The following is a 22,651-nucleotide window of genomic DNA, read 5'->3' as shown; positions in this document are numbered from 1 at the left end:
ACCAATTCAGATGACACAGGTAGGTCAAGACTGTGGACCACCACCCAAAATCAACACTAGTCAAATAATGAGAGTTTCAAATTTGTTTGCACTATGCAAAGACAGCACACAAACACTAAGACAGACACAGCCAAAATACTGTGGAATAGACATTATCTGTGGACAAAGGCACTGCACTTTTTATAGGGGTATTAATATCTTCCAGCACATTAATCCTCCCTTGAGCAGGCAAAGAGATGCTTGAACCCTTCTACCCGCTTTACACAGAAGTGCTGCTGAACTACTAGCATTACTGTATTGCTGCTCTGAGTTATAAAGGATCAGAAGTTTTAATGCACACACATAAAAAAAAATACGTCTCTCAGATTCCACCATGACAAAACTCTTCATTTCTTGTTTTGTTTTTGATGGGACAGACACAGAAAACTTACACACTGATAGAACTGTCCACGCTGACCTCCCGTTACAAAACGCTTCCCATCAGGATTCCAGGCCACACTTGTTAAACTGTCTTCATGAGACTGGCTCATCTTTGTCCTCAGCTCCCCAGTCTGGAAAATAAGCAAGGCCTTATACCAGAACCCTTTCACAAAGGGGCATTTATGATTTTGACATGCATAGTGTCTGGAAGTACATATATTTCAACATCTTTATTAAAAAGCAATACAAACTCCAGAATAATGCAATAAAAAGAATTACTTCAGCATCTCCAGTGACCCTGTCCTCAAATCAAGAGAAACAGACTAGTTGGTATGTCAGACAAGTGGAAGGTTATGAGTAAAGAGAAGGAAAAAAAAGATGGAAAACATGTAAGAGAACCAATATGAAATTAAAGAAAACCAAACATAGAAAGCAAGGAGGCAGAAGGAGAGTAAAATACAGAGACAACAAATTAAATTTTAGCAAAAAATTGGGAGCATTAAGAGTATTTAGAATATTCTCCTCCCCAAGCTAGAGCTCTCCGTGCTAAAATGTAGCTTTCATCCCTAGCTTAATGCCAATGTTTCACAAGACAGAGTGCCAGTGAGCAGCTTAACCATTGTCAAAACACCAAAGGCTTCTCTCTGTTCCCTTGTGCAGCTCTAGTGCTCTTCACAGAGCCAATTTAGTCAATTAAACAGTATTCCAAGGGTGTAAAAAAGGGAACGTTTTTGTTTTAGGAAACTAAATTGGTTCAGAATACCAGGCAGCACAAGAATGTCTATACAGCCCACAACTGAGGCAGGGGAAGATTTTATAACAACTCAAGTTCCAAGAGGAGAAAAGGATATTCAAATTCACAGAGGAAGTGGCAAAATTCTCTAGCGTCTGACTGAACTATGAAGTTGTGAAATAAAAAATTTAAGCCTCTGTGGATCTTCTGCCAACATTACTGGGAGGGTTACACAAAGGAAGGTTTGCTTCTCTGTTGGTTTTTTTTTTTTTTTTTACTTGTTAAAATCTTCAACAAGCAACTGTTCCCCTTAGATGATAATTCTGCCCCACTTCTCTTGATTAATTTACTGTTCCTCTCTCCAGTAGCTCTCTAAGGTCCTATGGATTTATGCCATCCCTTCTCAGAAATCATCAGTAACAAGACATACTAGAATTGCTGCACAATTCCAGCAGCAACTGGGAACTCTGATTTCAAATCTGTACAGAGTTGAGTTTAGTCACAGAAACTGGGGGCAGGGGAAGATCAGCACTTCCTTTATACTCACACACCTTTGCACAACAGGTTTGTACAAGATGACCTCCTTCACACTTAGCACATTTAGATAATGAATTAAAAGCAGCAGCCTGACACCAGAGTTTGGTTTTGTTTGGTTTGGGTGTTTTTTTTTTTTTTCCACTCTTAGTTGCCACTTACTTGTACATTCCAGAGCCAAAGCTCAGAACAATCATCTGGGCCACAGGCAACAAGATAGTTGTCATCTGGACTCCAAGCAATGTAAGAGACACCATATGCATGACCTTCTAACGTCTTGAGTAGCTTTAGCTGGTGAGTATCCTGAAAGAAGAGAGACTCTGTTGAGACAATGCAAATGAACTCCTACTAGATTTCACATATACAGTACATTTGAGTACAGCACAGCAAGTTTGCTTTATGCAACTTGGCATCTGCGTCTTACAAGACTTTATATGAATATGTTGTTACTGGAGAAGCAGCTGCTAGTTTATGGACTAGGGCCATAAAATGAAAGCCTGTGTGTCAGTGTGCAAAACAAAAACACTTCAAAGCGTTTTTGTTCTAATCTTCCCTGATTCCAAGTACGGAACTCATAAGATACCGTTGCACAATGAATTACACTTGCTTTAGTACAGAAGAACAGGAATACAAAAATACTATTATCCCTATTTTATAGAAGTACATTACTTTCTTAACAGTAAAGGCAAGAATGGACAGGCTGGAATCCTGTCAAGATTAAACAGAGAAGCAAAGCCTTCACGTACACTCAGAAGGGAAAACCTGTAAGTGCCAGTATTTTAATAAACATGAATGTACCTTGTATGTGCTGGTGAGGAAGTTTTACAGAAAGGTATTTTTAAAAGCTTCCTTGAGGGGTGTTCTTATTTCAGAAGTGTTCCCTACAGCATGCTGCTGCATCTTTTCTGCCAGATTTAGTGAATGAAGCATACTTTGCTCACACAGAGTATCTTATATCACCTTTATGCAACAACTGTTCTACTGCTGCCCTGTCAGAGAAGCATGACTTTCAGGCAGCTTGTAAAAATAAATAGTACAGCTACTGTGAAACAACCATACACTGGCTTCCTAAGTACACAAACAGGCTTTAATACAGTATTAGCACTGATTCTTGACAACCAAACACTCATAAGGAAAACAGAACCAAGCTTGTTAAACTGCTGACAATTTTGGTGAAGCTTCTTGGAAAAGGGCAAGTGCATTTCCCTACCTCCTCCCTCCCCTTTGTTTTTCTCCTGCACGGGAGATTTTTCTTTTAAATAGAAGTAGTAAGTATAAACAAGTAACTCCTTTCAAAACCAAGCTTAATTTCTCAAATTGTGTTTTTTCTTTCTTTTTTTGCATAACCTAGTAGAACACCTCTTAATTCTACAGAAAAATGACATGGTCAGCAGTACACTGTGACAAAGGACTGTTTCCTAGGATCACCTGCAAGGGATTTGGTGACTCTCAGCCAGCCTGCAGCTCTGCTGGTTCCAATGGCAAGAAAAAGCTGAATTCCTCGAAAGAAAGCAGGCTAAGAGTAATTTTAAAAGCACAGAGAAAGAGGGGCAAATGAACAGACCTCTTCAAGGCCCCTTTTCCTTTCTAGTTATTATTATTATTCTGCATTAGACACTGCTGTGTCTGTAGCTAAACTGATCTACAAGGAAACCAAGTCATGTCTGACACCACCTCACATCCTGGAGCTTGCCTGCAACCAATGTACTTCTTTTTACATCAATATTAAGTAGCCTGTCACTTCTGCATCACATTCGAGACTCATGAGGAACAAGACACATAGGATGTTAACCTTCTAATGATAGGACTTTGTGGCTGTTATCTCTCACACTGTTCTCATACTTATCTCCAAATACAGCAAAACTACCATACCATGATTTGCTCTGGAACAGTCATCCATGGTACTGGAGGAAAACGTCCCCAAAGTTAGTCCATCTTCCTACCCTCCACCAGAATAAATCTTAGCACTGTTATCCTGTACATATAGCTTCCCAAATTTTTGTTATGTAGAAGAAATAACTATTCAGCTATCAGCTTAAGTCTGCAGTAGTTGAGGTCCTTGGCTGAAAAGCCAAAAACCTGCCAACAGGTTTCAGAAAGCACAGAAAGAAATGTTGGTTTCAGGAAAAGCCTTCCTTCAAAGATGACAGATGCCTGAGAAGGTGATGCACCAACTTTGCTTATTCTTTGTGATCTACAGATTCTGCCACACCTCGTGCCAGTCAAATAATGTATTCCATACACAAACCTAGCTCACCCAAGTCATTTAACGCTGCTGAATCTGTGTAAGATCTATGAAATGAACAAATGAAAATAGAAGCCTGAGTTAAGTCAGCTTGAACATGTAGTAGTGTTTTCTTCATTTCATACCATGAATTTCGTATTTCTTTTCCAAGAAATACGAAATTCATGGTATGAAATGAAGAAAACACATGGAAGCAGTGTCATTACACTTGGAGAGGCGATGAAGAAAAAGAAGAAATTAAGATTGGATAGATGTTTCCATGTAGTTTATATATACAGATTAGAATAATTCCCAATACCTGGAGCTTTGAAAACTTGATTAAACTTATGGTTCAGAAGACATTCGCAACTTCTACAAGAAATGTGAAAGGCATGCTCTGGCAAACACAAAAATGGCTCTGGCCTAATTTATTTAGGCATCTACCTTCTTGAAAAGGTTTCTCTTTTTTTTTTTTTAAAGTAGCCGAATACAGAAGATAGAACTCTACAAAGCTGCACTCCCATTATTTATGTGTTTTGTTCCACTAATAACCCCAGCCAAAAGGGTGAGTCTAAAACACACACAAAACATTTACGTGGTTTGATTAACCAGGTATCAGCTAACAATTCACTAACCAAGATGCTGGGTAGTAGAACCCATAAATATGAAAGGAATATGTACCTCTACAATCAAGTGACAAGGAAAACATTTGATCTTTAATTTACTTGTTTGTTTAGTAAATTACTCAAGTCAGCTTACAGTGCTATGCACCCCTCTGCCCAGAGCACACTAGTTGTGTTAAGCTATGCCCGAAACATTCATAGCAATTGCTGTTAGTTCGGGGGCTAGGTAAAAACTCATCATCTTAATAGCAAAAAGGGCTCAAATTATATGGCCTCCTAACCTGCAGCAGAAGAAAGATTAAGTTCCATTCTCAATTCCTACTGAAAGCCAGTACTGAGTTGAGAAAAATCTGTCATCTTCCACACAGCACAGTTTTTAACTACGCAGCTGGTCAGAATCCTACTGTTGATGGTGCTTTATAAGCATAAACAACATCAAATACTACACACATAGGTACAAGCTTATGCACAGATCTCAACTGTTATGAAATATACAGACACTTTCATATTACTTCTACCTGTCAAAGTGTCTTAGATCCACCACAAACCTTTTATTTGTGTAAGAACAGATATAGATAGGAAAAACAAACCTTGTAGCTGTAGGATATTTTGCAATGGGAGTAGTGCCACATGTTAGCATCAAAACCTAAAACCGTGGTCTGCAAGAAAATGGCTGGGGATACTTCCATGCATCGGGGGATTCTGACAAGTGTTTAAATTTTCATCTCAAGCCAAGGCAAATCTTAACAGCAAGTAGGAAGTAGTAGTATAGTGATACAGATTTGGTTTAGCACATGCCATATTATTACTCAGAAATAAAAGTAGTAAAACGGTGAAATAGAATATTTAAACCCAAGTATGTCAACAGCAGCACGGTAATAGAAAAGGGTTAGCTGCTTACATAGCTCAGAAATACTCTAAGAAGAGTGATTTATAAGAAAGGATCCTCACTGCCCTGTTCCTTCCACTCTCACCCAATGCTTCTCAAGGTCTTCAAACTGAGAAGTTCCTCTGGAGAGCATTAGCAGGCTTTACCCCGTGCTTACTGGTGAGGGGCATGCAAAGGCCCTGCCCAAAGCAGCCAACAGTTCAAACCTGTTACACTCAGGCATCAAGTTTTCAAGTGTCCTCCTTCACTTACTCTGACCATATTCAGTCATTAACATTCCAGAGAAATACCCTACTCCGCGGGCTACATTACAGATTAGCCTGTCCTCCAAAAATCAAACCATCCTAGCAAAATAAAGTGAAGAGGGAAGGGAAAGACAAGTCATACACACTTTAACACGTCTCACACTTACTGGATCAACCTGCCATATAATAACAGTTGTGTCCTTAGATCCTGTTGCTAGTTTAGTGCCATCATTGGAGAATTTACAGAACCACACTTCATTACAGTGCTCCGTTAGTATCTGCTGTGTATAGCATGGGAACTGTTTCCTGGGGAAAGAAAGGGAGGGATTTGTAGGTTAATAAGAAAGCAGTAACACACTTTTTAAAACTGAGCTAGTAAAAACTCAAACAAAAAAAATACCTTAAATGCAAGACCAGGCAACTTAAAAAAAATTCCTCTAGTAAGATAGAGCCTTCAAGTAAGTATAGAATGAAGTGTCTTACTGGGTAAAAAGCTCATATCACTAAATAGTCATAACTAACTGTAGGAACTTGGAATTATCCTTATTCTACTAACAATTTGTTATGCTTTCATGTAACTTGGAAGAAGAGACCTTATTATAGGTGTAGGAGCTTATTACTATATACTTTGACATATAAAAAATACTGGAGTCCAAAACTCTTTGATCCCTATGCACAATGTTTTATCTACATACAAGGTTTTTCTAAGTACTTAACACTGTATCTTGCCAGTTCTTTAGAAACTATTCTTACAAAAGTTGAGTAAAAGAACAGACTTGTTTCTTTTTCTCAACGGAATCTTGCAGTAAGTTAGGTGTTTTTTTGCCTTCACTTTGTGCCATTTTTCACTTTCTTTGCAGAGTACCACATACTATATCTAAACACATCACCATTACGAGCTTTCAACTTGAACTGTTTTCCCCTACAAAATCTACACTGTGTAAAACATTAAGTGTTTGATAAACAAAATATTATATGGTAAACTACTGACAGAGAAGAGTCAAGCATTTCTCTAGACCTAATATTTAATCTTCCAGTTACACACTGAGGAAAAACTAACAATCAAAATATTAAGTTAGGTAAGAACTGAAGACAAGTTTTATTTTATTTACAGCTTGCCCGCTGCATCAGAATGAGAGCTAAGCTAAAATAAATGTAGACTTTTATAGCAGATGACTACTTTTAGAAGTAATACTGCAGTTAACTACTAGCTCATTGTGCAGATCCACTAAGAGGTAGTCTCTAGCCACAGATTTTCTTTTTCTTCTCTGAACTGCAGGAATCCTGAAGTGATTTAATTATCTCTTGAGTTCTTATAGCACTCAGTGCAACACAACTCTAACAGGCCAGAACAGTACTAATGTAGCATCAGTCTCTGTGAATGTACAGTTGTACTTCTCACTGGAGATAAACTGGCTTAAAAGAACACTTACTTCCTTTAAATTTGTGGGTTTTAAAAAAAAGCCAGTTTGATGATAGACAAACCAGGTTGACAGACAAACTACTTCTTACCAGAAGCCAGAAGTCCTGCTTAATACAGTGTCCGTATCTTCTCATCCCATTTTCTTTTACTAGAAGATGCTTCCTAGTCCATACTTAAGGACTATCTAGCAGCACTAAACAACCATACAGCCCTAGTATTCTGTCTTATGGTAGAGCAGGATAAACAAAATGTGTGTATGTACACATATATGTGTGTAGTTGGCTTCCTTGGGTCTACTTGCTCTACAGAAACTCAAGTCTGCTATGGTTCCTGCTTTAAGCTGACCAGCAGCTGTCTAGTTGCCACTAGAACAACACTGAGCTCAAGGTAAAAAGCCCCACCCGTGTAAGAAGACTTTGTTTTCCTTGAAGTCTTGAGGGAGGAAGGCAAGCCCTTGCACAGATACGTGCACGTACAGGAAGAGTGTTTTATTATTATTTAGCCATATTGTAGTAAGTTAATATTTCTCCTCAGAGCAGCAATTTGCTCTAGAAAGTGAAAGAGTCTTTAGCCATAAGTCAAAGTACAAGGGGCACACTCTGTCCCAGGAAAGCTTTTTCAGAATATTTAATTTTAAAAAATACTCTATAAAACATAATGTTTGTATTCTAAAGTTTAAGAACAGTAGTCAAGGTTTTGTAGACATAAAGAGTAAACACTATAATGCTGGAATACACAATTTTCAAAGCAAGGTGGCTTTTGGATTCCTAAAAAGGGAACAGGCACAGTTGATACGGCTCCTGCAGACTCATCCCACTACTGAATTATGCTATTTACAATCTGGTCAGAACAGAGTACTCTTTGAAAGAGTTCACTTGACTAATGAAATATACAGTCCAGCAAGTCTGACTTCACAGATAGCAAAGCATACACTAAAAACCCTTCTGCAGAAGGAAGTAGCAGCAGTCTCAAAAAAAAAGAAACCAAAACCAGTTGTCGGGTTTGGTAATTAGAAATTATTGTAACTCAAGGGTCATCATAGATCACGCCATTCAGCACAGCACACTTGAATTATGTTGTTCACATACTGAAGTATCTAATAAAGATATCTGTTGTTGCATTCACAGGAGTTCAAAGTTTTAAATAAAGCAAACAGCTACTTTTTTTTTTTTTTATCCCCTGCACATAAACCAGAACATTTATTCCTCAACTTCCACAATGGTTTGTTTCCAAAAACGCTACATTAAACTGGTACCTACAGGAAGTAGCACCATTCATCTCTCATTTAGGCTTCACTGTTTGGAAACTCAGAGTAAAGTTCATTCCCATGAAAGCAAGACAAAAGAATTCCAGGAGGGGGAAGACCAACATAAAAACCACTCACCTAAGCTCAACATTCTCAAAACCAAAAGCGACCACCCCCAAAGGCATTGATTTTTACCAAAATAATATTAAATCCCTCACCTTCACTCCCAGCAATTTCCCCCTCTTATCTCCCACTCTTATGAGGTGGTTAAGTTTTAGTTAAACATTTTTCCTATTAATTCATTTCAAGCATGCTTGATCAAAATACTGCCAGAAGTCAAAAAATGGATTAGTTCCAACTAGAAGGGGAAAGTTGTCAGTGTTCTATCATTTAAATTGTCTAAGCTATTAGACTAGATACTTCTGTCAGTTTAATCCAAATTTGGCTTCCACTGTCTTTAACTCACCTCATTAAGCCCAAGCATGGCAGCATGTACAGCGCACCACATACTGATCTCAGATCCCTGCAATAGGTAGGTACAATAGGTTGAGTTGAGGACAGAATGGAAGCCTTTATTTTGAAGTGGTTTGGGTTCTGGTTTGGTTTTTTTTTTTTAAATTAAAAGTAGTCCCAAGTATGTACATATGTGTACATACCAAATATGCAAGCTTAGAAAGTACCACATTAGGTTAAAAAACCTAAATAACCAAGATATGGCCAAACTTAGGTCAGCAAATAGATTCAGGTGGGTAAAAGTCCAAATTTATTCCATATGTTGCCATTTATAACTGGCTCTAGCTAGTACAATTTCAGTAAACCATGCTCTGATGAGATTAATCAAACCCCAATCTGCTACAGAACATCCAGTGTTATTTATGAACTTGTAGAAAGACTAACATCTCCTTCCATCAGTCTGATTTTAAGACTCACTTCTGAAGTAAGGAAGCCACAATTCCAGGATTTGATAATTTCCAATAACTCTTAAGATAGGAAACTAAAACGGAAAAAAGTTACTTGAAATGCCAACAATATTAATTTTAAAACTTTAAGATGGCTTCAGTGAAGTATTATGGAAGTCTGCATCGTTAAAAACTGACTCCAAGAAACCCAAGAACTTAGGTCAAAGCAGCTGATTTCACAGAATTTCTATCAAGTTTATCAATACTTAACTTCCTCAGATGAACTAACCTTAACATGAAAAACCCTCTGACATAAGCTCAAGAGTTGGCTGTTACATGAACATAAGGATATCATATACAGCCCTTATTTTCTAGGTGTCCTAGCCCTCACTCCCTTACTGCATGATGCACAGTCATTCCCTGGTTACAGCTACACTGAGTTTTTAAGCTCTCAGCCAACTTCTGCAGGATGAAGAAAAGCCACTCAAGTCAGCTATTTGGTACAAACATCCTCCCACTTCACGTCTACCAGAGTATGGCTTCTTGAAGATTGACAAGCAACAAAGTGTTGTTAAAAAATATTATCCAGATAGTCTTAAGATACAATGTGTAGGTATAAGAGATTCTAAATTCTTACTACCTTACAAATCTGAGTAAGTAGGTTTTGTTCATGTTATATATTATGTGAAACAGCAGTGACTACTGCATGTTACTACTCTATTCTAACCTTGGTGTCTAAAAGCACCTTGCTGTCCACTATTAAAAGTTGAAGCTGAAAGTTGACATCATGAAGTATGCTTCAGCAGACTTCCTGCATTCCAGCAAGCTTGAAGACAGTCTGGATAAATAACATACTAGTAATTCTCCAATGAAAAAGCAGAGCAATCACATGGTGATGAATAAACAGACCGTCTGTCCAAAATTACAAGAAGCAAGTCACTAAGGATTAGCATAGTAATATATTCTATTCATACCCATCTGATTAAAATTTTAAAGCTTCAGTCTGACCCCATTACCCCACATCCAGCTATCAGTCTCTTACAAACACACTTTCCCTACTCCCTCCGATTACCCTTTTACAAGAACCGTCTTTTCCCAGTCAAGAAGACCAAAAAACCCCATATTGTTACCTATCTTAAAAGTAGCAAAGGTTTCTTACCTACTACAAACATGATCTATTAACAGCGAGACAGAGTCTAGATTACTATCTAGTTTGGTATTATGGTATAGGCACCGGTCCCGTTGTAGCTCCACGGCCTGACGTAGCAGGTTCTGTAAACGCCTTGGAGGAAGCATCACCGATGGGGGTAGGTATGCTTTCAAAGAGTTAAGGAAAAAAAACAGAACAAAAACACCCCATCAAAACCAAGTTACAAGTAAAAGTGTATTTTGAACTTGAGTGTTTTAGGAAGAGACTGTAGTAAACAAAGCTTAATAACTACAGGAAGAGTGCACACAGCTTGTCAAATTTACAGCTATACATCAGGATCTAGAGGCATGAACTTCTGGAAAGCAAAACTGTATGCAAGGCATTTGCAATTGTAGTATATGTTATCCTAGCCAACAACCACCATTTGCACAAGCTAACTCAAAACTAGGTATTTAACAAAATCCATAAAACTATAAAACAGTCACAGCTGTTAAGAGCTCTTAGAAACAAGGGCTATTACAAACAGTTTAATCAGAGACAGCAAAAGGTCAGCTACAGAAGACCAAAGGGTAAAGGTACAAAAAGGCATCCCCGTTCACCAAGAAATACAAACACAACCACCAGCAAGCACAGTTAAGCGCCTATCCCCTGGGATACATCATTATGTAAAACAGACTGGATTTATAGAGGTGGGAATAAATTCTAACACTGGAACATCTTACTCTGGAGTTTGTCCAAAAGTTTAGATCTGGAAGCTGTTCCTTTCCCTTCCCACTCCGCTTTTGCACGCAAGTCTTCTGCATGGCTACACATCAGATACCTGTTCGAAAGAGCACACACACACACCAACAGACCAAGTCTTTCTGGAATCATTCTTTCCACTTTTGAACATGGCAGATATCATAACATTCTGAATGAATGGGAAACAGGTGACTGACTTAAGCTTGAGACTGATAGGAAAAAAGGCAGGGAACTATTTCACACAAACACACATCATCTTCAGAACAAGTATCTACAAATTGGCAAAAGAAAAACAACATACAAACAGATTTTAGATGAAAATAAGACATTTTTACCTTCCCTAAGAAAAAAATATATACATTCACCTACTTACTCAATTAGAACATAACATGCTAGCAATTCTCAAGATTAGATGACCATACACATGAATGTATTAACTTTGTTCTAAGAATAGAGTAAACAATAATCAGGCTATTTTCAAGCATCTGAAACACAACACTGTCTACTGTCATCTTTACTCACCACTACAGCATATCTCACTACAGCTTATTAATCAACAGGATAGTAGTTTTAATACAGTTTGAGTTTTTACAGTGTCAGCTAGCAAAAGCTATGGAACTTAGAAGATTCCACTGAAAGATCTCCCAAAGTCCAAGCACTTACCCACTGAGGACATGAATGCGTTCTGTATTATATTTCAGAGGCGTCAGTTCACAGCGTAGAACTTGAAGTGCCTCCAGGACCTTGCCATCCTCCAGGTACTCCAGGTACTTCTGCTGCAGCAGCAAAAACTTCATCCTCTGACATGACAGAAAGCAGCAGTCAGGGGAAAAAGGTTGACTGAAGTTTCAGAAAACGTTTGAGCCTAAACAGAACAGTAGAAACCATTCTACTATGCCCTTCAGAAATACAGCTATATGTAATGTTTCATTACTCAGAATCTTTTTGCTGGGTTTTCAACAAAATTGCAACAAGTTATCCATTAATTTCCTTCCTGCCTTATGGGGCTGCATGTGTCTTCCTACCTCACTTCTCAGTTCCCCCCTTCAACTTGCCTCATTTTCATACTCACTCCCTTTTCAGCCACCGATCTTCAAACCCCAAAGCAGACAGAATATAAGGTTGGGAATCCTATCAAGAAAAGCACCCAAAAGCATCTAATCACACATTTTAGACTGCATGACAGAACACAACAGGCCAACTCAACAAGTTCTCATACTGCTTGCATAGGAGCTGACATGGATTGTTTGCATAGCTGCATAACATACAGCAATAACAAATGGACACTGCCTAAGGTTTTATTTTGTGGTCCCATGTTAAGTTATTTTCCTTGGGTGTTGTAAGAATTGATTCCTAAGTGTAAAAAATCTTTTTTTCTGTAATCCTTAAAAATGATCCAAGTAGCCACTGCTATATCTTAGTATTACTTTCATCTGGTACCATTTTTTGTTATTTTATTTTTACAAAATAAGCAAGCTTGCTGTTCTAACAACAAAAAGTAAAAATAAAAAAGAAAATGCAGGCATGTATTTACTGTATTCAAAAATACAAAGGCTTAGAAGTTTCCAATACCAGTTTATTACAAACGTAGTTTGGTTTTTTTTCTGGATTAAACCAACTAATCAGTGTTTCCACATCTTTACTGCTAGCAGTTATCAGGAAGAAAAGACATTTCTGGACCACATGACTCACCAGGTTGAAGAGGAAAATGTACATTCTTAGACATGTAAGCGATAAGCAGAATGAAGATTAAGTATAGAAAAACACATTTGCTTTTCTAATGAATATACCACCACAAGTTCAATCACTGCTTTCCTTTTCTTTGTCAGTCCTCTAGCACCTCACTATTTTCATGCTCATATTTGGTCAATGTTTACTTAGTTTCAAACACACTGCCAGCCTCCTTAAGCAGAGGGATAATCAGGAAGTTTTAAGATGTTCCTGTCCTCTTAAAGCTTATGTGAAAGTTTAAGGCTTGCTATATGTAAAACCCAAAGCTAAAACAAGGCAGCTTTAGCTTCTAGAGACATTCAATTCTTAAAAAGAATAAAGTTTCCACGCAGAATGCTATTAATTTATCCCACAGCTTTGTGACACTTGAAACATTACATAGTAAAGGTGATTTATGTTCAAACACATCTGTAGTACTCTACTGTCCTGCATGCGACAGACAAACCAATATTACATTCCCCATCCAGTTCTTCAGGTTATTTGGACTTGGAATTGTTAGAGAATCACTGTACTCTTTTTCCATTTGAGAAAACATTTTTTTGGTGTTCTCACATGTAGACAGACAAAAGAATGATATCCCAATTATTTACAGCCTCAGTGGTGGTTCCATGCAGTAGGCCAGCAGATCTCACGCTGTTTGCTTATACACTACCAGCAGGAGGGATAAGAGCTTCTTCTCCCAGCTATGCACGTGCTTACAAGGATGCATGGAGGTGCTCAGGTAGTAGGCACATACCATATTATATTCCTCTTGGTCACTCAACATCGATGACCACCATCAGATAAGAAGTCTGATATTTCCAGTTGGTAATCAAACCTACAATCCCTCCAACTCATCTTTATCCATTCATCTATTTAACATTATTTATTAAGTTTATATAGTCTTTAAATGTGATAGCCATATCTATAATTAATCTTTCTCCCTCCCCACTTTTTAAGTCTTGGTATGTTACTTTCGTAATTTAGGGGGAAAAGTAAAAAAGAGTAGAAAAGCCTAAAACCAGTTTTTGTAACATCAGTCTCAACAACTTCCAGGAAGCATTACAGAACAGTACCATGCAGAACGTTGTTGCCAAGTTAGCCAAACAAGTATAACTTCAGTTTGGGGTTAGAAAGCATAATTAAGAAAAAAATAAAGTCATCAATGTCATATGTGACTTTGGCATACTAGGAATACAAAAGCCTCCAGAACATCACAGTCCTATACGCTTTATGCAGGAGTCTACTGTTAATATACTGGAGAATTAGAATAAGAAATAAATTACAGTTTCAAACTGCTTATCTACAACAAAAGGCAGGGACTAAAGCATTGACAGGGAAATTAAACTGATTTCTAAGCTATTTTGATAACTGCTCCAAAACTCACCCTACAGCATATCCTTAAGGCAAACCACACTCTAGTGACATCACAGATCAAGTCTTTGGTTTTTTAATATATCAGAGCCTTCTATCACTTATTTTTGTACAACTATTGACTTTTCTGACAAACAGATTTCACTGATCAACTGAATTCTGTCTTTATTTTCTCTCAACTACTTATGTGCCCTACTAATATTACAGCCAATTACTTCTAATACCACCTTCTCAGGGCAGGCAAGACCTCTTTTAGTGTATTATCTCTTCTACAGCTCAAATTAAGTCTTCTAGAAGGAAAGAGAACTGTTTATAATACTGGCAACTATAAAGCAAAAAAAACCCACCTCACTATTTAAGCAGAACAGAACGAGTATAAAGCTAATCTGATGCAAGGCACCCACAAGAACAGCTTACTCATTCTCCATATTCTTCAGCTTCCTTCCAAAGAAGGGAAATAAAAATTATCATAATCCAAATTACATCATGTACAATGCAATAGAAGTGTCTGGGATCTGTTGTTATCATCTCAGTGTTTGCAATGGAAATTCAACATCATTAAACTCTTAACTGTTGAACAATTGAAACCCAGACACCACCGCTGCTTAGTTTACAGCAAAGATTCTTCACCCAGCAGGGCCCAGGGAACAGCCAAATCCAACAGTTTTAGTACTGCAGTCTCGCTGGTTTTGTTCAGTTATCATTACCTCATCCTGACTTTTTAACTCTGAGGATAAAGTGCAGTACTTTGTTGTTTCTAGAAGCTATTAAAGTGTAAGTTGAACCTCTGGTCACCCTGGGGCAAAACTAAGAATTAATAGATTTACAGGGGGTTTTGTTTCTTTTCATGTATGTACTACCAGCACTTTGCTTTCTTCAAACTGCAGCCTTTGGTTACTAACACAAGCGTTTAGTTCTTTACTCCTCGGCTGCCCTAACTGCTAATAGGAAAGTCCCTTGTAAAATCTTAAATTCTAGAAGTTGTGCGCACACCACCAATTCACTTCAGTAAGTAACTGAAGGCAAAAACCTCAGCAAAATAACCCAAAACAGTAGAACAAGCATCCTACTACAGTCAAGAAACTGGGCCATTCTGAGCACTAGTTACATGACCAAGTCTTCAGACACTTAAGGAATAAAATGTGTAATAACCTAATTTTAGGATTAGATTTTCATCTTATTTGACCTGTATATATTAAGCTCCACAACCATTCCATTTCTGTACTACATGTTCAAAATAATTAAGTAAACCCTGCTGAAACAACTCTTCTTTGAAATGAAGACAGTAAATAAAAGACATGCTGAAATTATCAGCTTATGTTTCAAGACAAACTCAAGGCAGTAGCTACCTGCTTATAGCCTGCAGAACTAATACCCCAATTTTCATTACTCTGTAGCCCTCATTACTTTGGCAGTCTTGTAAAATACCGATAAAAGCACTTAACCATCCAAAACTTAAACATAAGATTTGATACGTAAAAGGCAGAAAATATTCCAACCTATAGAATCTCACGAAGCTTCAAACGTGCTCCTTAAGTGACAGGATTTGGTAATTCATTCTAATAGGGAACTACCCTTAATCCTGGTAGCAAGAGGCACACCACACAGGCAGGTGGAGCACTTTGCTTAAATAACAAAGATCAAAGCCTTTTTTTTTTTTTTTTAAATTCTACTGCCTGCTGCAGGCTGTATAACTCCAAAACTTGGGAGAAGGCCCATTTAAGTAAATGAAAATAAAGAGTAAACAGGACAATTTGAAAGTATATTCTAGACGACTATAAACAAATAATCTCCACATTTCTTACTAGGTTAAATTAGTTGCCGAAGATAGATGCCATGATGTGCTTGAGTACCCCTAAAGCAAGCAAAACTTTGGGCTGGCTTGAAGCTGGTATTTTCTAAGCATCACTCGAGGAAAAACAACATGCTTGAATCAACTATAAAGTTTTCCTACAGTTTGTCTCAAGACAGCTGTATCTTAGATGCTGGATAAGTACACATGACTAATCATACACTACATAGCACGCAGTCGCATTGACAAATAGCAGACAACCCAATATATCAAAACACAGCAAAGGTTTACAAACAGAGAACAGTCATTTCATGTTAAGTGTTTTCACCTGTAGAACTTCCACCACTTTGTAGAAATAAGGAAAAGACAAATAGAATTTTCAAAATATGTACACATCCCCTTGACTGACCAGACATTTCAAGAGCAACTATATAACCTGGTTATTTTGTCCAGGTCAGATCACTGTAAGGAAAAAAACCAAGCCACCCACAACCGAGCCACCAAGCAAAGAACAAGCCACCAAACACCCACCCACCCTTGTTAAACACTGTGTGTCATCTAAACTTTTAGGTACCCATTCTTCTTGTATGCACACATTTGTGAAACTTCTAGTCATGCAGTATGAGTCACAAGTCAGGAAACACAGAATCTAATTTTCTGTTTTTAAAGAGTTACCTGCAGCAGCATCTTGTTTGGACTTTTCCCTAATCAAGACATTTACCATCTTCATTAGCTCTGACTTTGTTGCAATAAGGATTACCTGCAGAACATCAAGCATCCCTCCTTACCTGTGATGATTTTTCACTAGTTTTCCAGGTGCTGACTACACTAATGCCCAGCCACAATCTCAGCCGTGTACAGAGAAGTGCCGGGCGTGGAGCGAGACAGAGACAGTGTGCACACGATGGAGCACGCACGAGCTCGACTCAACTCTGCAAATCAGCACTGGCTAACTAACACACACACACAAGACATTTCATACCATTATCTCTTTTAAATCACATGTCTATGTAAGGCAGAACAACTTTAAGAAGAAAATAGTTAATATCTGGTTCAGGTGAAGTTCTGTCTAAACCAAGCATTGTTATTGCACCAAGTTTTACTCAAGCAGTTAGACAGCAACATTAAAAACCACCATGCTTTTAGAGGCTTCCAAAACAAAAGGAGGAAAAAAACCCTTTTTGACTCAAATTAAGTTCTCCATAATGTACAACACTACTGATACTCAGCTAAATCTCGATTCACAGAGACATAAAAAGCTTTAATACTACTGAGAAACTTGTTATCTTCAGAAGTTATATGAGAAAATAACAGTCAAACAACCATTCATATTCAGATAAGGTGGTTTCATACTTTTAGTCTCCACAAACTGTTGAAAGCTGTGTGCAATGTTCTAAACTACTTGAACAGTAAATCTTGTACTATCAACTCTTCGAGAAAACAAAACGTGAACAACTAGTCTAACAAAGAGGTGCTAAGCTTGAACCAATATAATAGAACAGAATGTAATCTTCTGTCAAGTACCCTCTGATGTTTTGTTAAACATCTGTTTTCCTACTTCACTTCCTGTTCTCTCTTTCTCTCCCTCCCCCACCAGACAGGAAATTGTCTTGACAACAAATGAATCAGCTAGAAGTGGAGCTAAGCAGCCATCAGCTGATTCTTCATTGTTTACAGTCACAGACACTTCAAAAAGCCTTTGCTACTGTTTTCTTCCTAAGTGACCCTACGGTTCTAACGTCCTTTTGTTAAAATAAACGTTTAAACACAACAGAATAAGCTGTTTGAAGAGCCAAGTAATGATTTTCACCTCGAAATAGAAAAAAAAAATATCAAAGTAAGAAATAGTGTCCTCAAAGTGAGCGAAGTCATAACAACACATATTGCAATTGTCAAGTCACAGGATCTACCGATCTACCAACCTTTTATTTCTAGGTTCATCTTTAAAAAAAAAAAGCCAGCCAAAGAGAAAAAGCTCTAAATAAAATCCCAAACAGCAATACAAATGCATTTGCTCTTTAGAAGCCATCTGGAAAAGCAACAGTATTGTTCATGGTCTATAGCTGTTTCTATATTTTTGTATTGTTCTGTTACAATGCCCACTCCACATTAGTATCACTGCATTTTATTTCTGAACTTCTCTTCCCTCAAGAAAACCCAACTCACAAACACATAGATTGCGAGAAGCATTTCCAGTTTTAGATTAATATTCAAAATAACCAGTTTCTATGCAAACTGACCTAATTTAGGACTGTTACAGGATTTATATTTTATCACTAAAGTATGTTCAGCAAAGCTTTAACGTTCAGTACACCAAACATTAGCCTCAATACTTTTGGGCTTCCTATCTCACATTCTAAAAAAGAATTTAGAAAGTTCAGATTAATATGACATTTGATACAGCATGCAAGCTGCTTAAAGTAAACAAAAAAGAAAACAAGAACTGAGGACAACCAACTCCATGGTGATTACACCACTACAATTAGTCCAACTATACAACTCTGAAAGAATTCAAGTGTGCCTCTTACCACAATTGCATGCGGAGAATGCACTAAGGCCTTAAGTTCATTCAGGTCGTTCTCAGCCTGCAGAAATAGGCATAAGAAAAAAAAAACAAAAACAAAGAAGTACGTAAGGATGGTGGATTTTGAGTTCTCTCTCAGATACTATAAATTTAAACAGTGGTTAATACAGTCCTATAAGCCCTACGTTACCTTATCCCATTCTCCTTCCATGACATGATTGCGGAATTTGGTAGCAGAAGGATGTTCTAAACGACATCCTGACTCTTGCATGAGAAGATCAACAGTCTGGCTGCAGGAGAGATACAGTGTAAAAAAACCCGACCAGTTTTACCCTCACAAATATACCGCCTGCTATGATAATAGTTAACCATATTTAAAAGTAACTTTAATAAAGAATACCATGATCAGATTCAGATGGTTGTCCAGAAAGAGTTGGTTTCCTGAGACATGTACACAGCTACCTATATCTAAAGCAAGTTGACAAAGAGCTTGAAAGCTTCGCTGAAGTACCATAAAGTATGTGACTTACCAGCCACCACAAACAGCCATCCCTGCACAGAAGATAAACTTCATGAAGGAAGACATAGACTAGAAAGCTGTTAGCTACTGGCTACAATCCCCTGCCCCCCCCCCTTTTCTCCTCCCCCATAAAAGAGCATGGAGAACCACTACATTTGCAACAGGCCTTTCTCTTCTTCAGCATATATTAAAAGACTGGCTCCTTAAAATAAAATAAACAAACTCATGAACCTGTAGCCCTCCCCCTTTTACACTAAAAATAGCTTATTTACTGTGGTGCCATCTATGAACAGTCACGAGTTGCCTGCTGCTGTAAACTAGTCTCTTGTGTCAGACGCAATTTATTTTATGTGTTAAGTTCTCTACAATTGACCCACTCCACAGTGTTTTGAAAACTTCTTTTGTGGCAGTTACGTGAAAACTTTACAGGGCTTCTCTAACCTCCTTCCCAAATGCTGACATGTTGGCTTCGGCTTTACTCACAAAGTGAGCGTTGCGGCTGAATCCTCAGGCTTCTCCTACTAAACCCAGGAAATTATTTTCCCTATTCTGATTTTAAGAAAGAGCCAACATAAGATTAGCTGTAGACCATAAATTAGTATTATCAAAAGGCTGCGTCCAGCACAAATCTGCAGAGGCCATCACCATTTATAGGGACCAAGGCCTTCGGAGTGAAACCAAACAGACTATTTAAGTGACAATTTAGTTTATGCTCACTTCCTCCCAGCTGACAAACCAAATCTTGGAGGTAACCTGCAAAAAACCGCCCCTTCCCTCCCCCTCCCTCACTTGCAGGCTCCATTATATTTACCAGATAACTTCTCCCCCACTAAAACATTTGTATTGATCTGGCCTTATCGGTGTGCAACTCGACTTCCATATTGCCATCCCTGGCAGAGGAAGCTCTCGGCCTGTCCCTTCGCAGACACCGAACCTGACCGCCACAGGCTTGGAAAACACATCTCCGGCTCCATTTTTTTTGCGAGCGGGCCTGCCCCACTGCTCTGCCTCGCACCCAGGCACTGCTCTCTTCCTCGTTGGGGACTACAAGGCTGTGACAGCGTAGTTTTTGCTACCAACCCCTGCTCCGGAGATCCCTTACTCTCTCTCCCGACCCCCAACCCTCCCCCCGCCCCCCCCGAGCTCCTCGCTTCGGGCTACCCATCCTCACCGGGACCACCGGCCCCCTGCGACCCCGCGGAGAGAGAGGACAGCGGGGTGTTTGCGTGGGGCCTCCCCCGGCCCCACGGTCAGAGCGCCTCCGACGGCGCGGGGAGGGAAGGAGCCCCGTTCCCCAACAGCCGCCCCCCCTCCCCCCCCCGGCGTCTGCGCTCCCCTTTGCCGACCGCGGCCTCCCCGCGGCCGCGTCCACTTACTTAAGGCCCAGTCCATGGAGGTGCTGCCCTATCAGCCGGATCACGTCTTCGTCGGACTGCGAGAGCCGCTTCTTCTTCTTCAGGGCGCTGCCGCCGCCGCTGCCCCCCAGCTCCGCGGCGGCCGGGCCGGGACCCCCGGCGGCGGGCACCCCGTTGTTGACACTGAGGCCGCCGGGGCTGCCGCCGCCGCCGCCACTGTTGGCCGAGGGCAGCAGACCGTTAGCGTGTGCCAGCTGATCGCCGGCGGCCGTGCCCGCCGAGGCCTCGCCGTTCTGGGCGCCCAAGCAGCCTAGCTCCGGGCCCGCCGGGCCCTGCGGCGGCTGCTGCTGCTGCTGGCCCCCTCCTGCCCCATTGGCCTGCATGGCGCTGCAGACGCCGCTGCTGCTGCTGCTGCCTCTGAGTGGGGCGGCGGCGGGGGCGAGCCCGGCGGGGAGCGAGGGGGACTGGGACGAGGTGAGGCCTGCTCTGCCCGCGGAAGCCCCGGGCTCTCCTGCTCCCTCCACCGCCGCCGCCGGGGAGGCCCGGGCTTTCTTCCGCGGGGGCGGGGAGGCTCCGCCGGTGTCCGAGTCGGAGGAGGAGGAAGCGGAGGCCAGAGTTTCCTCGCCGAGAGCGGCCGTGGTGGGAAGCCGGGGGGGGAGGGAGGCGGGGGTGAGGGGAGGCGGAGCGGGGCCTTGTGCCCCCCGGGGGTCCCGGAGGCAGCGCCGCCGCCCGCTCGGGGCTCCCTCTGGCGATGGCGGCCGCCGCTGCCCTGAGCCCCCGCCCGGCAGCCCCAGGAGCCCGGCCCGTTCCGCTCGCTGCCCGCTGGGTTTGTCTCTCCTCAGCCCAGCTGCAGCCTAATGGAGTCCGGGCCGGGACGTCACAGGAAATTCCTATACTGCCCCCTACACACACTTCCGCCGCCCGGGGCTGGGCGTGGGGCACGGGCCCTATAGGGGCCGGGGGGCGGCGGTGGGGCAGGCCCCGAGGTCGCTGCAGGGCCCTGCCGGACTGTTGCCGGTCGCCCCGCGCACTGCCCTCCCGGCCTCCGCGCCAGGGTCTGCCGATGCATATGGGGGCCATAAGGCGCCCTGCCCCGGGGGATCCCGGGGGTCCTGTGCGTGTGCCCGGTGTGTGCCCGCACCTGTCAGACCCGGGGTGAGAGCCCGGTGCTGGGGACGTGAGAAGTCGAACACGGTGGGCACACACGACAGTGTGGTGAGCACCCGCTGTAGGACTGGCCATCCCTATAATGTGTTGGAGGTGACTGGGCAGGAGAGGGTTACAGTAATTTCCTGGAGCAATCTGTTGGGTTTTGGGTGTTCGTTTTTTTTTAAAAAAAAAATAGAAGAAATGCTTGATCAAGTCGCATCCTGTCATTCTCAGGTTGGTTACTGGAAGGGTTCAAATGTGCTTGACTTTTGTAGTCACTGTGTGCATTGGCACAGAAGTGTGTGTGGGGGGGGGATGGTGTTCTTGCCATAGATCTTACAGGAATGTCAAGAGTTGGGTCATACTTGTCAGGTCAGGCTGTTGTAAGACACGGGGGAGTCCCAGTGTCTGCTCTGAGGTGTCTCCCTCCTGTGCAATGGAGGGGAAAGTCAAAGCCTCAGCCAAATCTGATCAGAAGTCATGAGATGAGTGAAATCTTGGTCTTTAAAAATAGTATCTTGAAGAAATAACATGCATTATTTGGTTTAGAGACAGGAATTTTCTGATTTTCTTTTTTTTTTTTCAATATTCTCAAGCTTTTCTTCAAAACCTAAAGGGAAATAACACAACTTTCTTTTTTTCTTAATGAAAGCTGAGATTAACATCATCTTCACCTTCAGAAGCTGAGGTCTAGAAGCACTGAATGTTACTTAGGTTAAAATGACAACTTTGGACAATAATGCTCTCTTTCACATGCAGCTTTGAAGAAGGCTCACTGAGGGAAATCATGGGTCCAAGAGCAGTGGAGAAGCTACGAAGAGACACAATTCATGAAAGGAATGAAACCAGAGGAGATGAGATCATATGGAGGCCTGGCCATTTGAAATAGATACACCGTGCCTTGGGCCTGTTTAGAAGCCTCTGAAGGTATTTAACTGATACCAGCTGTAGCACCCTTATAATGAAGGGAGAAGTTGGAAAGAGCATTGACACTGAGCGCTGCCCAGGTGTGACTGTAGTGTTAAATTCAACATTGGTCTTCTGGAGAGAGGAGCATGTTGATTTTGTGTTCCGTAGCTCACCAACCCTTGCACTGCTTG

General features: G+C 40.8%; 1 protein-coding gene across 1 annotated transcript in view; it reads right to left on the bottom strand.

Annotated features, from left to right (window-relative positions):
- WDR26 (WD repeat domain 26) overlaps positions 1-21,202 on the bottom strand; it is a 29,559-nt gene extending 8,357 nt beyond the window's left edge. Inside the window, exons 1-9 of the mRNA XM_084262269.1 lie at positions 20,424-21,202; positions 18,718-18,817; positions 18,481-18,588; positions 11,791-11,927; positions 11,109-11,206; positions 10,396-10,552; positions 5,836-5,974; positions 1,850-1,990; positions 432-551 (exon numbers count right to left, since the gene is read on the bottom strand). Coding sequence (XP_084118395.1) covers positions 432-551; positions 1,850-1,990; positions 5,836-5,974; positions 10,396-10,552; positions 11,109-11,206; positions 11,791-11,927; positions 18,481-18,588; positions 18,718-18,817; positions 20,424-20,785 — 1,362 coding nt within the window. The 5' untranslated portion in view covers positions 20,786-21,202. The remainder of the gene's footprint in view (positions 1-431; positions 552-1,849; positions 1,991-5,835; positions 5,975-10,395; positions 10,553-11,108; positions 11,207-11,790; positions 11,928-18,480; positions 18,589-18,717; positions 18,818-20,423) is intronic.
- Positions 21,203-22,651: the final 1,449 nt, after the last annotated feature.

Source organism: Gallinula chloropus, assembly GCF_964237585.1.
Source record: "Gallinula chloropus genome assembly, chromosome: 3".
NCBI classification, from domain to species: domain Eukaryota; kingdom Metazoa; phylum Chordata; class Aves; order Gruiformes; family Rallidae; genus Gallinula; species Gallinula chloropus.
This window is presented reverse-complemented; position numbering and strand designations above follow the sequence as displayed.